The 14210-nt window shown below is 33.3% G+C and overlaps 1 protein-coding gene across 2 annotated transcripts in view; it reads right to left on the bottom strand.

Moving 5' to 3' along the window:
* Positions 1-3997: 3997 nt before the first annotated feature.
* The window catches only part of FGD4 (FYVE, RhoGEF and PH domain containing 4), a 138938-nt gene continuing 128725 nt past the window's right edge, over positions 3998-14210 (bottom strand). The window contains exon 16 of one of the 2 annotated variants that reach the window (XM_051962799.1): positions 3998-8549. In XM_051962799.1, coding sequence (XP_051818759.1) covers positions 8292-8549 — 258 coding nt within the window. In that variant the 3' untranslated portion in view covers positions 3998-8291. Of the gene's footprint in view, positions 8550-12482; positions 13595-14210 lie in introns of those variants that run through there. The other variant, XM_051962798.1, reaches the window with a different exon arrangement.

Here is a 14210-nt window from a genome sequence, read left to right as displayed (position 1 = left end):
TGGAATTGCCCTGGCAGTTTTGGGGATTATTTTTTAGGAACAACCAGAAATCTTGATACTGGCAGTCTCTCTGATCTGTTTCTCCAATTCTGTAACCCAGTTCATTAATTAGAATTTCAGCATTCTCAAAGGACCTTATAGTTTGATATCAAGTCTCTAAAAGTTCAGGGTTTGTCTGCCTTGATGGTCTAATTGTGCATACACTGCTTAGAAATCTGATCCTTTCTGCAGCCCCGTCTGTTCCTCTGAGCAGGGACAGGTGGAGCTACTCTTAAGTCTTACCCTTCTCCCCTAGAGAGGGTTGCCCCTCAAGCTTTTGAGCCCTGCTGCTCTATAAGCAGAGGCTGAGTTAAATGCACAAATGACCACATACCTAACTCTCAGTGAACTGTCCATCTCAAAATGGATTCTCTGGCTGAGATGGTGCTCCAGAACTGCAGAGGACGTGACATGCTTGCAACAAGGGAGCCTTTGTACAACTGTTAACTCTGGGGTTATCAGGGAGAGACTTGTCCTTGCATTTTTCTAGTCTTATTTTGGTTTATTTGCTTTACATAGGGTTGGTCTAAATTATAGTGCTAAAACCTTTCAAGTATCTAGAGGAAGGTAATTCAATGATTTGAATATTCAGAAGAGAGTTTAGAATGTTGTGCCACAGTTCTCTTTTATTGTCCTTATTCAGTTTCCCTTATTGTCCTGATTCAGTTTTCCTAAATTGTTCTGCCTCAGTTTCCCTAATTGGTCCTGTCTCAGTTTCCCTTATTGTTCTGCTTCAATCTCCTTACTTGCAAACCTCCCCTCTCCCCTCCAGTTTATTAAGACTGGTATAACTCAAGGCCATTTGCTCTAAGGTTATAAATTGTCAATATGTAAATACAGAAAAGGGAACTCCAGACATTGTGCCTGGAGTATGACATTTACTAAACTCCTAGTCTGTTAGAATTTATGGTTCTATCTTCCAACCTATCAGAACCAGATTTATGGTTCCTGGAGATTCCCACTTACCAGAATTTGGACTCCACCCCCCTGCCTTTGTTTAGCTACTGTGTATAAATATGTCATTGAGAACTCACATTGGCTGTTCCTAATCTGGTGCTAGTATATCTTTCCCATTCAAATCAAATATTAAAAACTCTCTAATCTCTATCTTGCCTCAGTTTCTCTGGCATTACAGTATCTCCCACACACATACTTTTTAACTGGGATCTAGAAAGAGCACAAGATCAAATTATGAATGGGAAATCACATTAAAGTTAGGTCCTGGAGACCAAGGAGCCTTGCCAGAACCTTACATTGCAAGGAATGGTTGCGTGTAGTCTGTAGTTAAGTATTAGAGCAATAAGGAGTTGACTCTAGAAAAGACAGGCCTGTTGCCATGCAGGGAACGGAAACAGGAGTGTTACTGTATGACAAATGCTATTTTTTAGGAAGGGAAAAAAAGTCAGCATACCTGATTGATACATTGAAAAGTCTGTAAACATTTATACTATGGACCTCTCACCTCCACCAAAGGGTAAATTGGGACATGGGAGATGGGAGTATCTTCTTATGTAGCGTTTGAGTCCTATTTGATTTTTTTTGTCATTTTGTTACATTTGCTTTTTTTTTTTTTTTTTTGGTTTAATTTTTTTCCATTGACATGCTATATTTAAAATATATATGGTTTTTTTTTTGGCCCTATTAACTTTTATAACAGTTCACATAGATCTTTCCATGCTTCTGTGTTCACCACATGCATCATTCCTTAATAATTTAAGCACAAAGAATGTTTATGGCAGCCCTCTTTGTAATGGCCAGAAACTGGAAACTGAGTGGATGCCCATCAATTGGAGAATGGCTGGGTAAATTGTGGTATATGAATGTTACGGAATATTATTGTTCTGTAAGAAATGACCAGCAGGATGATTTCAGAAAGGCCTGGAGAGACTTACATGAACTGATGCTGAGTGAAATGAGCAGGACCAGAAGATCATTATATACTTCAACAACATTATTATATGATCAATTCTGATGGATGTAGCCCTCTTCAGCAATGAGATGAATCAAATCAGTTCCAATAGAGGAGTAATGAACTGAACCAGCTACAGCCAGGGAGAACTCTGGGAGATGACTATGAACCTCTATATAGAATTCCCAATCCCTCTATTTTTGTCTGTCTGCATTTTTGATTTCCTTTACAGGCTAATTGTTCACTATTTCAAAGTCTGACTCTTTTTATACAGCAAAATAACTGTTTGGACATGTATACATGTTATATTTAACTTATACTTTAACATATTTAACATATATTGGTCAACCTGCCACCTGGGGGAAAGGGGTAGGGGGAAAGAGGGAAAAAGTTGCAACAAAAGGATTTGCAACTGCCAATGCTGAAAAATTACCTATGCACATATCTTGTAAATAAAAAGCTATAATAATAATAAAAAATAATTTAAACACAGTAATAATTCCATTATATTCATGTACTGCATTTTACTTAGCCATTCCCTAGGCATCTACTATGATGAAAAGGTTCCCCCTTTTTTTTTTTTTTTTTTTTTTTTTTTTACCATCGCATTGCTATTTTGGAGTACACTGAGCCCTTTTTTCTTATCAGTGGCTTCCTTGGGCACAGTAGAGGATTCTTTCATTCAAAGAATATATATTGACATTCATTCCTAAAGCACAAGATTGAAAAAGTTACTTCCCTTTGGAAAGCTTTGGTGACTTTCTATTACCTTTAAGGTCAAATAAAAACTATTCATTATGAATATTGCACTTTTTTCTGCCCTGCCATTGTGTCTTTGCAGAGTGTGTCTGTCGCTGGAATTTTCTTCCTTGTTTCCATTTTTTAGAACCCTGGACTTAGCTCAAGTACCACCTCCTATAAAATACCTTTTTCTGAGCTTTCTGCCAATTTTTTTGGTACAATTTTTTCATTTTTCTAATAGAAATGTGAGATCCTTCAGAGCAGTGACTTTTCATTTTTTTCTTCTATTTTTAGTGCCTGTTAGTATGTTCTTAATAAACTTTGGCTGTACCAAGTGGAGTACATAGTACATATATCATCTTATGATAAATTCTGGAAAAATTCTTATTAGACTAAGCATCACTAGTATGAGAGGCATTTACAATATCATAAATAGTGTCAAATAAATTTACACTTTGGTATTAAACCAAATAAAACTAAAGAAATTCTTTTTAGGAATAGTCAAACATGTCCTTTTGCCAATGTCAAATGCTACAAGATAATAGTCAACTATATACAATGCTTGTTTATCCTATCTGATTCCACTTGGGCATAAATAGTAAATTAACATTAGTACCATATGGCCTGAAGAAGTTAATGTATTTCCAAAAGAACTGATAATCCAAATATGTCTCATATATTCATGAATACATATGCTCATGAAATCATCCGGAGTCACTGTACTCTCTACTAAAGCTTCTTAAGCTTTTTCCACTGCTGATGCCTTTTTGCTCAAGAAATTTTTATACAACTTTGTCTAGAGTCTGAGCCAACGTGTTTCTGGTAGTGTTCCTGCATAGATAGTGCATGTTGTATGTTCAGAACTAAGGCTACAGTGAAATTGTACAATACAAATAATGCAAGAAACACCTCAGATACATTATACATTTGATTTTTAATTAACTTTTGGTTGCTACATTCAGAAACTTTTTACTGTTGCCATATTTTTTGCACTTTCAGTTTATGTAACTATGGGATTGTGACCCACACTTTAAGAAGCTTTGTTCTATACTATAATCTTAATGAAATTTTAGAATGTACACCTAAAATTGCTATATCTTTACAACAGTAAAACTTGGATCTCTGGACTCTCAGATGCTTACTGTAAAGGAAGAACTAGAGGCAATGATATTTATAGAAAACACTCAGTTTCGCTAAAAATTTTGTACAAGATAATGAAAACCTGAGATACCTATATCCTATATGTCTTACCCTATTATTTTATAAGGAAACAATAAAAAAAATATGAAATTACATCATACCCAGTAGTAGTTATTTAATAATCATTTTATTTACAAGATACAAACTTTTAATATTGAACAGAAATTAAAGTGCTTAATTTTAAAATGTTTATAATTCTCATCCTTTACTGACCAAATATACATATGTTACAGATTATTTACAATAGTTGTCACTATTTTACATTCATAGATCTTAAAATTTTTCACATGCACTTTTAAATATTAGAATTAAATGTGGAATTTGAGAACTTAATTTGAGTCATTATCAGTTAATACTTTACTCACATGGCATGATGCTAATTTGAATTTTTTTAAAAAGTATTTTATCTAAGGATATGATTGTTTTGACAATGAACTATGGTCTCCAAATAATATTTTTAAATACCCATATAATGTGTATGATAGTTAAAATTCTTTCACATAAAAGATCCTTCACAGATTAGGATATTTTGACTCCTCCCATCTCCAAATGTGTATTTTTTGGTACCATTATTTAAATGATGCAATAGTGGCATTTGCCAATTTCACATTTTAAAACAAGACCAATTGTTATTTGCCAATAAATAGAAAAAATATTTCATAGAAATTGTGCTATTTTATTCAGGAGTTGACAGAAAGCAAGTGCACAAGAGCATTGTGCCAAATCTTTAATCAAGTAAGATAATGGAATGTTACTGGTGTTAGCTGACTTCCATCACAATAAGCTGAACAGAATATCCCAAGGGGGTGAAATTCTTCAGGAAAGCATCAATAAAAAACAGGATGAAAAGATGATGCGTAGTGGAAATTGGGGTGTGTGTGTGTGTGTGTATAAAAATCTGCATGTTGATCTTAACAAAAGCACCCAGTCCCTTTGGTAAGAAGTATTATTTATATTTTCCCCCTTTTATATTTTATGTATTCCCCATTGACCCAAATTTCTCAGTAATATGAAGATAAAGATTACTTTGATCTTGGGATAAGCACTTTTTAATCTGTTCATATTCTGATTTATTCTTATCTTTCTGAGTCTTGCTGTTCTCTCCCATCAAACTGACATGATAGATACAAAGAGAACGAGTTACTCTAAAAATCCATGTAAACAATTAGTAGAATGTTTAACAGTATAACATGAATGTTTCCATGGCAAATAATTTAATTCGCATCTGTGAAACACAGTATGAATAATTTAATATTTTAAGCACACAAAAATAATTTCACAAAAGGAATTTTAAAAATAAACTTAATTGATATAAATATTATTTTCAAAGATAAAAGTTAATAAATTCATTGAGTGATTCTATAGACATAAAATATGGAGCAAGAATGAAGAAGGAACTCGACAGACTACTATCCGTAAAGCATGTTACAAAAGACCCAAGGATAAAAACAGATAAGTCAAATTCTCCTTCCTACTTTGAATACATTCATGAAGAAAACAAACATTAAAAAAAGAAAATCTTAAGACATTCTCTTAATTCATTTTAATTAACTATAAATGATAACATTTACATAAAATCTCAGATGTGTTAACATGCCTTATGCAATAACTTTTATTTCCATTCATTTTCTTCAGTATTATATGTAGCAAGGACTTTTATAGAAACCAGGATCTTGCTTTCACCTTAAATGTCTTATCTTCAATTCTGTCTTTCCCCTATGTAAGATTAAAATCTAGACAGAAACACTATAAAAGACTTCATGAAGGCTATCTGCCAGAGAGCAAACTGAGAATAAGCAGAATAGAAGGAGCTGAACAGACAAAATTAAAAAAAAAAATGAATCCTAATATTTCTTCGTAAATCTTCAAAATCATGACAGCAGCAAGAAAACAATTGAATATTATATTGGAAGAATTATTTTAATTTTGAAAAAATTTTCAGAAGGCATTAATGATTCTTCAACAACCCTGCAGTACCAGAAAATCTGTAGTTTCTTTAAAATATGTAAAAAAAAAAAAAAAAAGCAAACATTCTTTGTCACCTTACATGTATTTTTAATAATCTACTTAGGATCAGATAGAATTTCTTTTAATTTATTTCTATAAGTTTACATCTTTTCTACACTCTAACTTTCAAATTAATAGATATGATTAGAAAGAGTAGTATTTTAAATAATAAAGTTCTTAATTACCCATATCCTTCAAAATTGTTTAAATAATTTATTTCATTAATGGAAAATAAAAGCAACAATTTAAAGTGCAACATTAGCTTTAAGCTCAAGAGAGAATATACACTCCTTTTGGACAGATACTTTCACATTCAAGTCTTCATTGTAAATGTTTACTCTGAACAATAAGCAAACCATACCAAACCAAAAGTGGTATTTTCATTGAAGTACCATGTTAGAGACTGCTGGCATGTCCATGAGTAAACTTTTTTAAAAAGCTGGATATAAAAATGTGTACTCTCCACAATGTTTAAAACTTTAAATAAATCTTAAGGAAAAAAAAAGAACTGGAATGTTTTAATGTTATGAAGAGAAGATTTCATGAACTCAGTCATTTCTTGGTTTCTGAGGGAAACAGTTAAAAGACAAAGAAGGATTTGAGTCTTTTAGCACTCATATATTAGGAATAAAAAGAAAAAAAATATACTGAAGAAATGGCTTAACTTGAGAAGATAATGACATCTTAAATGCAAGAACTATATTTTTCATTTTATTATGAAGGCAGTGTCTAAGCAGAGGCATGATTTAAAAAAATTAAAATCCCCATTTAAAAAAAAAAATCACCAAAAGATTGTTTTATATCACTTTCCCAAAATCTGTAAACTAAAATAAAATATTTTTAAAAATGAAGTTGTTTTCTTTCTTGAAATAATGATCTCAGGGGAAAAATGAGGAGCTTTGTAGATTTGAGAGAAAATAACATTTTTCATGGTCATACTTTAAGATGTTTTAATATTTTAAAAAACTATTTCTTCCTGATAATTGAATTGTATTAGTTGTCTAAAAATTAATAAATGCTAGGAATTCAAGTGAATCCAATCCAGTTTATACATAGCAGGTGCTTCCTAAATAGTTAAGATGGGATGAATAGATTGATACGTGAATATGTAATATACATGTAGCATATATAATACATTTAAGTGTGCCTATAGAAAACAAGTAAAAAAACTTTATTGAAAACATTTTTCTTCAATGAGAAAGTTTATCAAGTAGTGTCTCCTCCAAGTCCTAGTTCAGTTAGGTTTCCCACAGAGAACATTTTCAGATCCATTCATTTGATTATAATAAAATGAAATGTTCTAAATGCTCAAGTGTCTCATGATCTAAATTACCATTACTTATCTCAAAATAATGAAGACAAAAACATTACTATCTGAATCTACATCTCATATTCAAGTATGTAATATTCAAATATGTAATATTAGCACCTTCAAATAGAGGCACTGTTTTAAATAGGCACAGAACATAAAAGAAAAAATTAATAGTCTTAAAATAGAGTTGGAATTCAGTCATATAAATTGCTATTTTTGTTAAGCTTACAAAAATATCAAGACCATTAGCTATAAATTAATTAAACCTAAATTGTCAAAACATTCATTAGACTATTTTGTTTAATTCCAAGATAAAACATGCTTTGTTTTTAAAAAATATATAAATAACAGACAAATATGATTCTAAAATCATGAAGTCAAAGTACAATCTGTTTGATATTTTACATAAATGCTTATGCTTCTGTTTCTTTTCCTTATTTGAATAATACAGTTTTTGGAAGAAAAACAATTAGCTTTTTATTCTTGATAAATTGAAATTCTAAAAGTCAATGTAATTTGTCATTTTTATTTTTTTCTATAAGAAAATATATTGTTAAACATACACAATGTGTGTAAATAGCCTTAGATACTAACTTCAATAGAGCAAATGCATTAAAGTAAACTACCCCTGTATTTTTCACTACCTATCTATTTTGGCAATATAGAGGTATATTTTTCAAATTGTACCAAGTCCTACTCCAAGAGCAAAAAATATAACAAGGAATCTGGCACATTTTAACCCAACAGAAGGAGAATCAAATGCCATTTTCTTTAAAACAAACACAAGTAATAAATGATCAAGGCAGAATTCTTAAAGATTGTTCACATTAATAAAAAATTATCAGTGAAATGACTCTACAACAACTTTATTAATGATACAGTTTAGGAAAATAATCTGTTCTTATCACACCCTTTCCCTCATATCCCAAAATTTGCTTATAAACCTGCATTTTCAAAATAAAGTGCTAAAAAATGGAGGATTGCTGGGAATGTCTTATTTTCTCGTGGGATTTTTTTTCCCCCTTCATTTGCTTCATCACATGGCTGCTTCCTTTCCCCACTCCCAACCACCAACAATAGGACTCAGCACTCTGACTTTCTTGTCAGTCCAGGATGATCATTTTCAGTGACTTGTACTTCATTTGGATACTCTGATGTCTCACCTTTGACAGCTAAGTGAATGATTTTCAACCATTTCTGTTTTAGTTCCTCACTGTCTGCAGAAAAGCTATGCACAGACTTTGATTGAGTCAGTTTGAAACTATGAGGGAGATCAGCATTCCTTGGTGTATCATCTACTGTGTAGCCCAGAAGTGGGATGGTTGCTTGAGCTTTGACATCCTAAGAACAAAATGCCATTATGATTTAGAAGAGAATATGACAAACAAAAAGAACAAAAAGAAACAAGAGCCAAATCCTAAACCCTTAATAATTTTGTTTTATGAATAGAAAGAAAATGCAATATATATTTTAATATATAAGTATATGTAATATGTATATAATCATATAATTGTTCACACTTTTGGATGTACCCTCTGTCAATGTCTTTTAGCAATCTATACTCCTCTGAGGTTCATTCAATTCATATCAAAATTCTGGTGACTACTCCAGGTAGGTCTCTAGGACACTCTCCTTCCTTCTTCAATGAATTCAATACCTGGATCATAGTCTTTCTTTCCTGCTCTCACACTAGGAAACTTCAACATATACACATATTGATAGCCCCTCAAATACTTTCTAATATTGTTGTTAGAGTTTTGATACAGCCATTATCAAAAGAAATTTGAAACCATGCTTTAAAAAATCGATAAACTAGAAAATTACTCCTGCAGAATCACTATAAAGTCAATATCCAAAGAAATCAAGAAACAGGAAAAGGACCCAGCATGTATTTAAAAATATTTATAGTAACTCTTTTTGTAGTACCAAAGTAGTAGAAACTAATGGGGAATGGCTGAACAAATATAATATATAAATGTAATGGAATACTATCATGCCATGAGAATTTTAAAATGGAATGGTTTGAGAAACCTGGAAAGATTTTTATGACGTAATTTAAGCAAAAATAACTAGTGGAATAGTTATACAATGACACTGTTAAAAAAACCCAAACCATAAGAACTCTGATCAACATAATGAAAACTGTGATTTCAGAGAACAAAATGGTAAAGCAGAATATCATGACAAAGTAATGATAGATTCAGGACACAAAATGAGAAATATACTTTTTGGATATAGTCAATGTGGGAATAAATAGAAAAGTGGAATGGTTTGAGAAACTTGGGGATATTTTTATGATGTAATTTAGGCAAAAAGAACTACTGGAACTTTGAACTTTTGAAAGTTTATTTTCTTTTTCTAAAACTTGGTTATTTAAGTTACCTATTTCTTTTTCTATTTATTTGGATATGTTATATTTTTGTAAATATTCATCCCTAATGATACAATTTATTTCTTCATTTTTTGCAATAGAACTCTACCATGTCATCTCTATTTTTTATTATGGCAATTTGATTTTCCTTTCTTTTATGATTACTTTAGCTTATGTTTTATTCATTGTTTTTAAATAGCTTCTATATTTATTAATTCTGCTTACTTATAAACTCAAAACCTTTTATTTTATGAATGTCTTCTATGCTATTCAGTATTCCTATTTTGTTGTTTCAAGTAGGATTTCAGAATTTGTGAGTTTTCTAGGTTTCTTAGTTGCAGTTCATTAATTTGATTTTGTCTCTTCCTCCCCCTCTCCATCTCTTTCTCTTTCCTTCCTTCTTCTGTCCTTCCTTTCTTCTGAAAGAGTTAAGTGATATAAAATTTCCTCTAAGTTGCTTTGAGTGCTGTTAAGGACCATCTCTAAGTGAAGGGGCAGGTCAATTCTCTGAAAGCCTCCACAGTTCCTTGTGGATTGGGAATGAAATAAATTGAAAGCAAGTGGGAAAAGGAGAGAGGTCAGATAATGCAACTGCCTCTCAGTCTCCTTGTATCATTGTTATCACCCTTTCACATGAAGAGACCCATTCTACAGGTCTGAGTTAGAACTCCAGCAGCCACTGTCAGTTGGCTCCCTGTGTCATAACAAAGTGCATCCTTAAATCTTCTTGTCATTATTTTTAATGAAATTATACTGTCTCCATGATTTGTTTTCTGCCCCACCAATTCTTTAGAATTAAATTAAACATCCATTTGTCCTAATTTTTTCATTCTCCTACTACTTCTGTGTTCTATCCATCACTGAAACCTGTCTCCTCCTACATGACACAGACTTCTGGTCATCCTTTCTAGTACTGATTGCACTGTTACTTATATCCCTTGGCTCACTGGTCACTAAGGGAAAGTTGGAGTACTCTTTGCTCTCTATTGTCAATTCTAGGTTTTCTCATCTCCATCACTTCTTCTTTGAAAGCCATTTTAACCCAACCAAAATCCTGGGAGCTGTCTACAGATTTCTGGGATTCATTCCCCTTCCTCAGTGAGTTCAATACCGCAATTAAGATCACTTCCTCAACTTCTGCCCTCAACACTAAAAGACTTCAATACGTATACTGACTCTCCTTCAAACACCCTAACCACTCAGGTCTGCTCAACCTACTCCTTTACCCCACCTCAGCTACAAAAATTTCCTTGATCTTGCCATCATCCCTAAGTGCACCTTGTCCATGTATCTCTTTATCCAACCAAAACTCTTGTCTTCTCAAGACATCCTTCTCAATGTCCACGTTATAACCACAAAACCCTTGACCCCTAAATTGTTCCCCAAGCCCTTGACTTGCACTAATCTATAATTTTACCTTTCTCCACTTGACTCCTTGATGAACCATTTCAATTCCAAACTATTCTATTCTTGAGTCCCTACCCCATTTTAGATATCCAATTATGCTCTACAACAAATTTCAGTCATGGATCACTCCCATTATCCACCATCTTTACTCCTACACACATGCTAGTGAATGAATATGAATTTTGCAATCACTATAATTGGGTACACTACCAATTCATGTTATACAACTTTAATTGAGCCTTTACAGCTACTAGGCAATCATTCTAACTGACTGTTTACAGCACTCTTTAAAAATCTCTATTCAAGGCTTCCCCTTCCTCCATCATCTCCACTGAGAATCTTACTAAAAAAAATTTAGGCCAATTGATTCAGTTTCCTCTTCTTCCTTCTATTATATCACTTATATATCTTCCCTTTCACCCAGCCCACACAAAGAAGTAACCGAACTCCTTTCTGAGGCTAATCCTTCTCTGACTGCTCAAGTAATCTCATTCTATCTTATCATCTCCAACAGATCATTATAATTCCAGCTCTTTCAATTGTTTTCAATCTGTTTCTTTCCCCCCACCTCACTCTAGCTCTTCGTTTTCTATTGTCAACAAATATGCCCATATCTTTCTCATTTTCAAAACCTCTTAACTTCCTATATCTTTTCTATTTGTGCCATCTGCAACAGGTGAAATTATTTTCCTCTCAATTATTTCTTAACCTCTTACAATCTGGTGAATGACCTCATAATTCCACTCAAATTTATCTATCCAAATTTATCAATATTCTCCTTAATTGCCAAATCTAATAGCTTTTTTCTCAATCCTCATTCTTTTTGATGTCCTTGTCATTTCCTATCTCCTTGATACTTTCTTTTCTCTTTGGAACACCATTACCTTGTTTTTTTCTTACCATATGTCACCTTGAATTATCTCCTTTGCTGGATCCTCATTTAGATCATGTCCTCAAACAATAGGTGTCTTACAAGGCTCAGTTTAGAGCCCTTTGCTCTTTTCCATTTATACTACTATATTGGATGATCTATCCAGCTCCCCTGAATTTAATTACCATCTCTGTGATGATTAACCTTTCAGCTCTCTCATTTCTAATTGCCTTTCACATATCTCAAAGTGAAATAAACATTGTAAACTCAGCATGCCCCAAAGAGAATTAATTTACATATTTTTAAAAAACCTTCTCTCCACTCCTATCTTCTCTATCATTGTAGAAGACATTGTCCTCTTAAGGAAGCTGGCTTTGGAAGACCAAATTAAGGTGAAGGCCCTTTGTGAACTTTAGGGAAATTAGGTAAAACCAATTTCCCAGCTGATAGCCCATATGTCAGGTCCTTCAGATTATTAACATGACCTGAATATATTTTTGAGACAGGATGCTTTCAAAAATGAAAACAAATAACAAGATGGATCTCAACTAATAGAACAAGAAAATGTCACAGTCTTGGTTATATTTTCTCTGGTTTTTCTGGCATTTGTGTAATGTATAACAGAGAAAAATATGCTTATGGTGGAATATAAAAGGAAACTGCAAAAAAATCATTCCACTGAGTGGATGCCCATCAACTGGAGAATGGCTGAATAAATTGTGGTATATGAATATTATGGAATATTACTGTTTGGTAAGAAATGACCAGCAAGATGATTTCAGAAAGGCCTGGAGAGACTTACATGAACTGATGCTGAGTGAAATGAGCAGGACCAGGAGATCATTATATACTTCAACAACAATACTATATGATGATCAATTCTCATGTACGTGGCCCTCTTCAACAATGAGATGAACCAAATCAGTTCCAATAGAGCAGTAATGAACTGAACCAGCTACACCCAGCGAAAGAACTCTGGAAGATGACTATGAACCATTATGTAGAATTCCCAATCCCTTTATTTTTGTCTGCATGCATTTTTGATTTCCTTCACAGGCTAATAGTACACTATTTCAAAGTCTGATTCTTTCTGTACAACTAAATGACTGTTAAGACATGTATATTTATATTGTATTTAATTTATACTTTAACATATTAAACACATATTGGTCAACCTGCCATTGGGGGGAGGGAACCGGGAGAACGAGGAGAAAAAGTGGAACAAAAGGTTTGGCAATTGTCAATGCTGTAAAATTACCCATGCATATAACTTGTAAATAAAAAGCTATAATAATAAAAAAAAGAAAGTCAGTTCCAAGATATAAGCTTAAACTTGCCTGACCCCACATTCATTTCTCTTACTGCTTCATTCAGCACTCACACCAATTGCTGGCTGTAATGTTCTTGGTGGGTTTTCTGAAGGTCTCTGGGTGTAGCCTTCTTTTAAGTTGAGTAATCACCACAAGAATAGCCAGGTGTTAAAGTCCAAAAGTCCTTTATTATCTCCTTCAAAGTCTAGTTTCCTTGCATGGGGCCTGGCTAGCTTTCTTAGAGCCTTTCAGTCTTGGTTTCTGTAGAGAAGTGCAGGGGTCAGGCTAGCCACCACGAGACTGATGATGGAAATGAATCTCTCTCTCCTTGGCTCCCTGATCTTGAGCTTCTGCCTCCAGTGTGCTTGTCTTCTCTGGCTCTATTTCCGAGCCTCTCAGTCCCCCAGGGGAGCCACTAGGAGCCTGACTGAAGGTGGAATGAATCTCATTCAGTCTTTGCTGGCTGTTTTATATACTCCACTATAATTACATTATCATAGGTGTGAATCTTGTGGAACTACATTAAGTACTAAGTACATGTACTGAACTAGAGAACTATTAAGCACCATGCTAAACTAGATAACCATTGTCTTTATCAATTCCACTGACTTAAAGCACCTTGTAAGAATCCTTGTTTCAGAGTTCAGAGTTCTGGCCCATAACACTGGCCATTAGCACTCAAACAGGGACTGAGATAAAACTGGCATGCAAACATGGAAGAGTCAAAGCAGTATCTAACCAAAGACTCCACAACATAAAAAAGGTCAAGAGGATTATCACCAGGCTAATCAGGGAAAAGAATTTTTAAAATAGGAAATTTCTGTTTTACTAGTAAGCATTTTTAAAAATGGGACAAATTCAGTTTAAAGATAGAACCAATATATATAAGTACTGAAAAGGGTAGTTAGAGAAAGAAGATGCTAGGTAACTAAAAGATAGCTTGAGGATTCTTTAAAATATGTGGAGCTTTGTTGCCCTTGGTTTCCTGGAGAAGGAACCCTAGATTTAGAAAGACAGGAAAACAAATGGGGCTCATCTGGGAT

This window comes from Antechinus flavipes, chromosome 5 (genome assembly GCF_016432865.1).
Source record: "Antechinus flavipes isolate AdamAnt ecotype Samford, QLD, Australia chromosome 5, AdamAnt_v2, whole genome shotgun sequence".
NCBI classification, from domain to species: Eukaryota; Metazoa; Chordata; class Mammalia; order Dasyuromorphia; family Dasyuridae; genus Antechinus; species Antechinus flavipes.
This window is presented reverse-complemented; position numbering and strand designations above follow the sequence as displayed.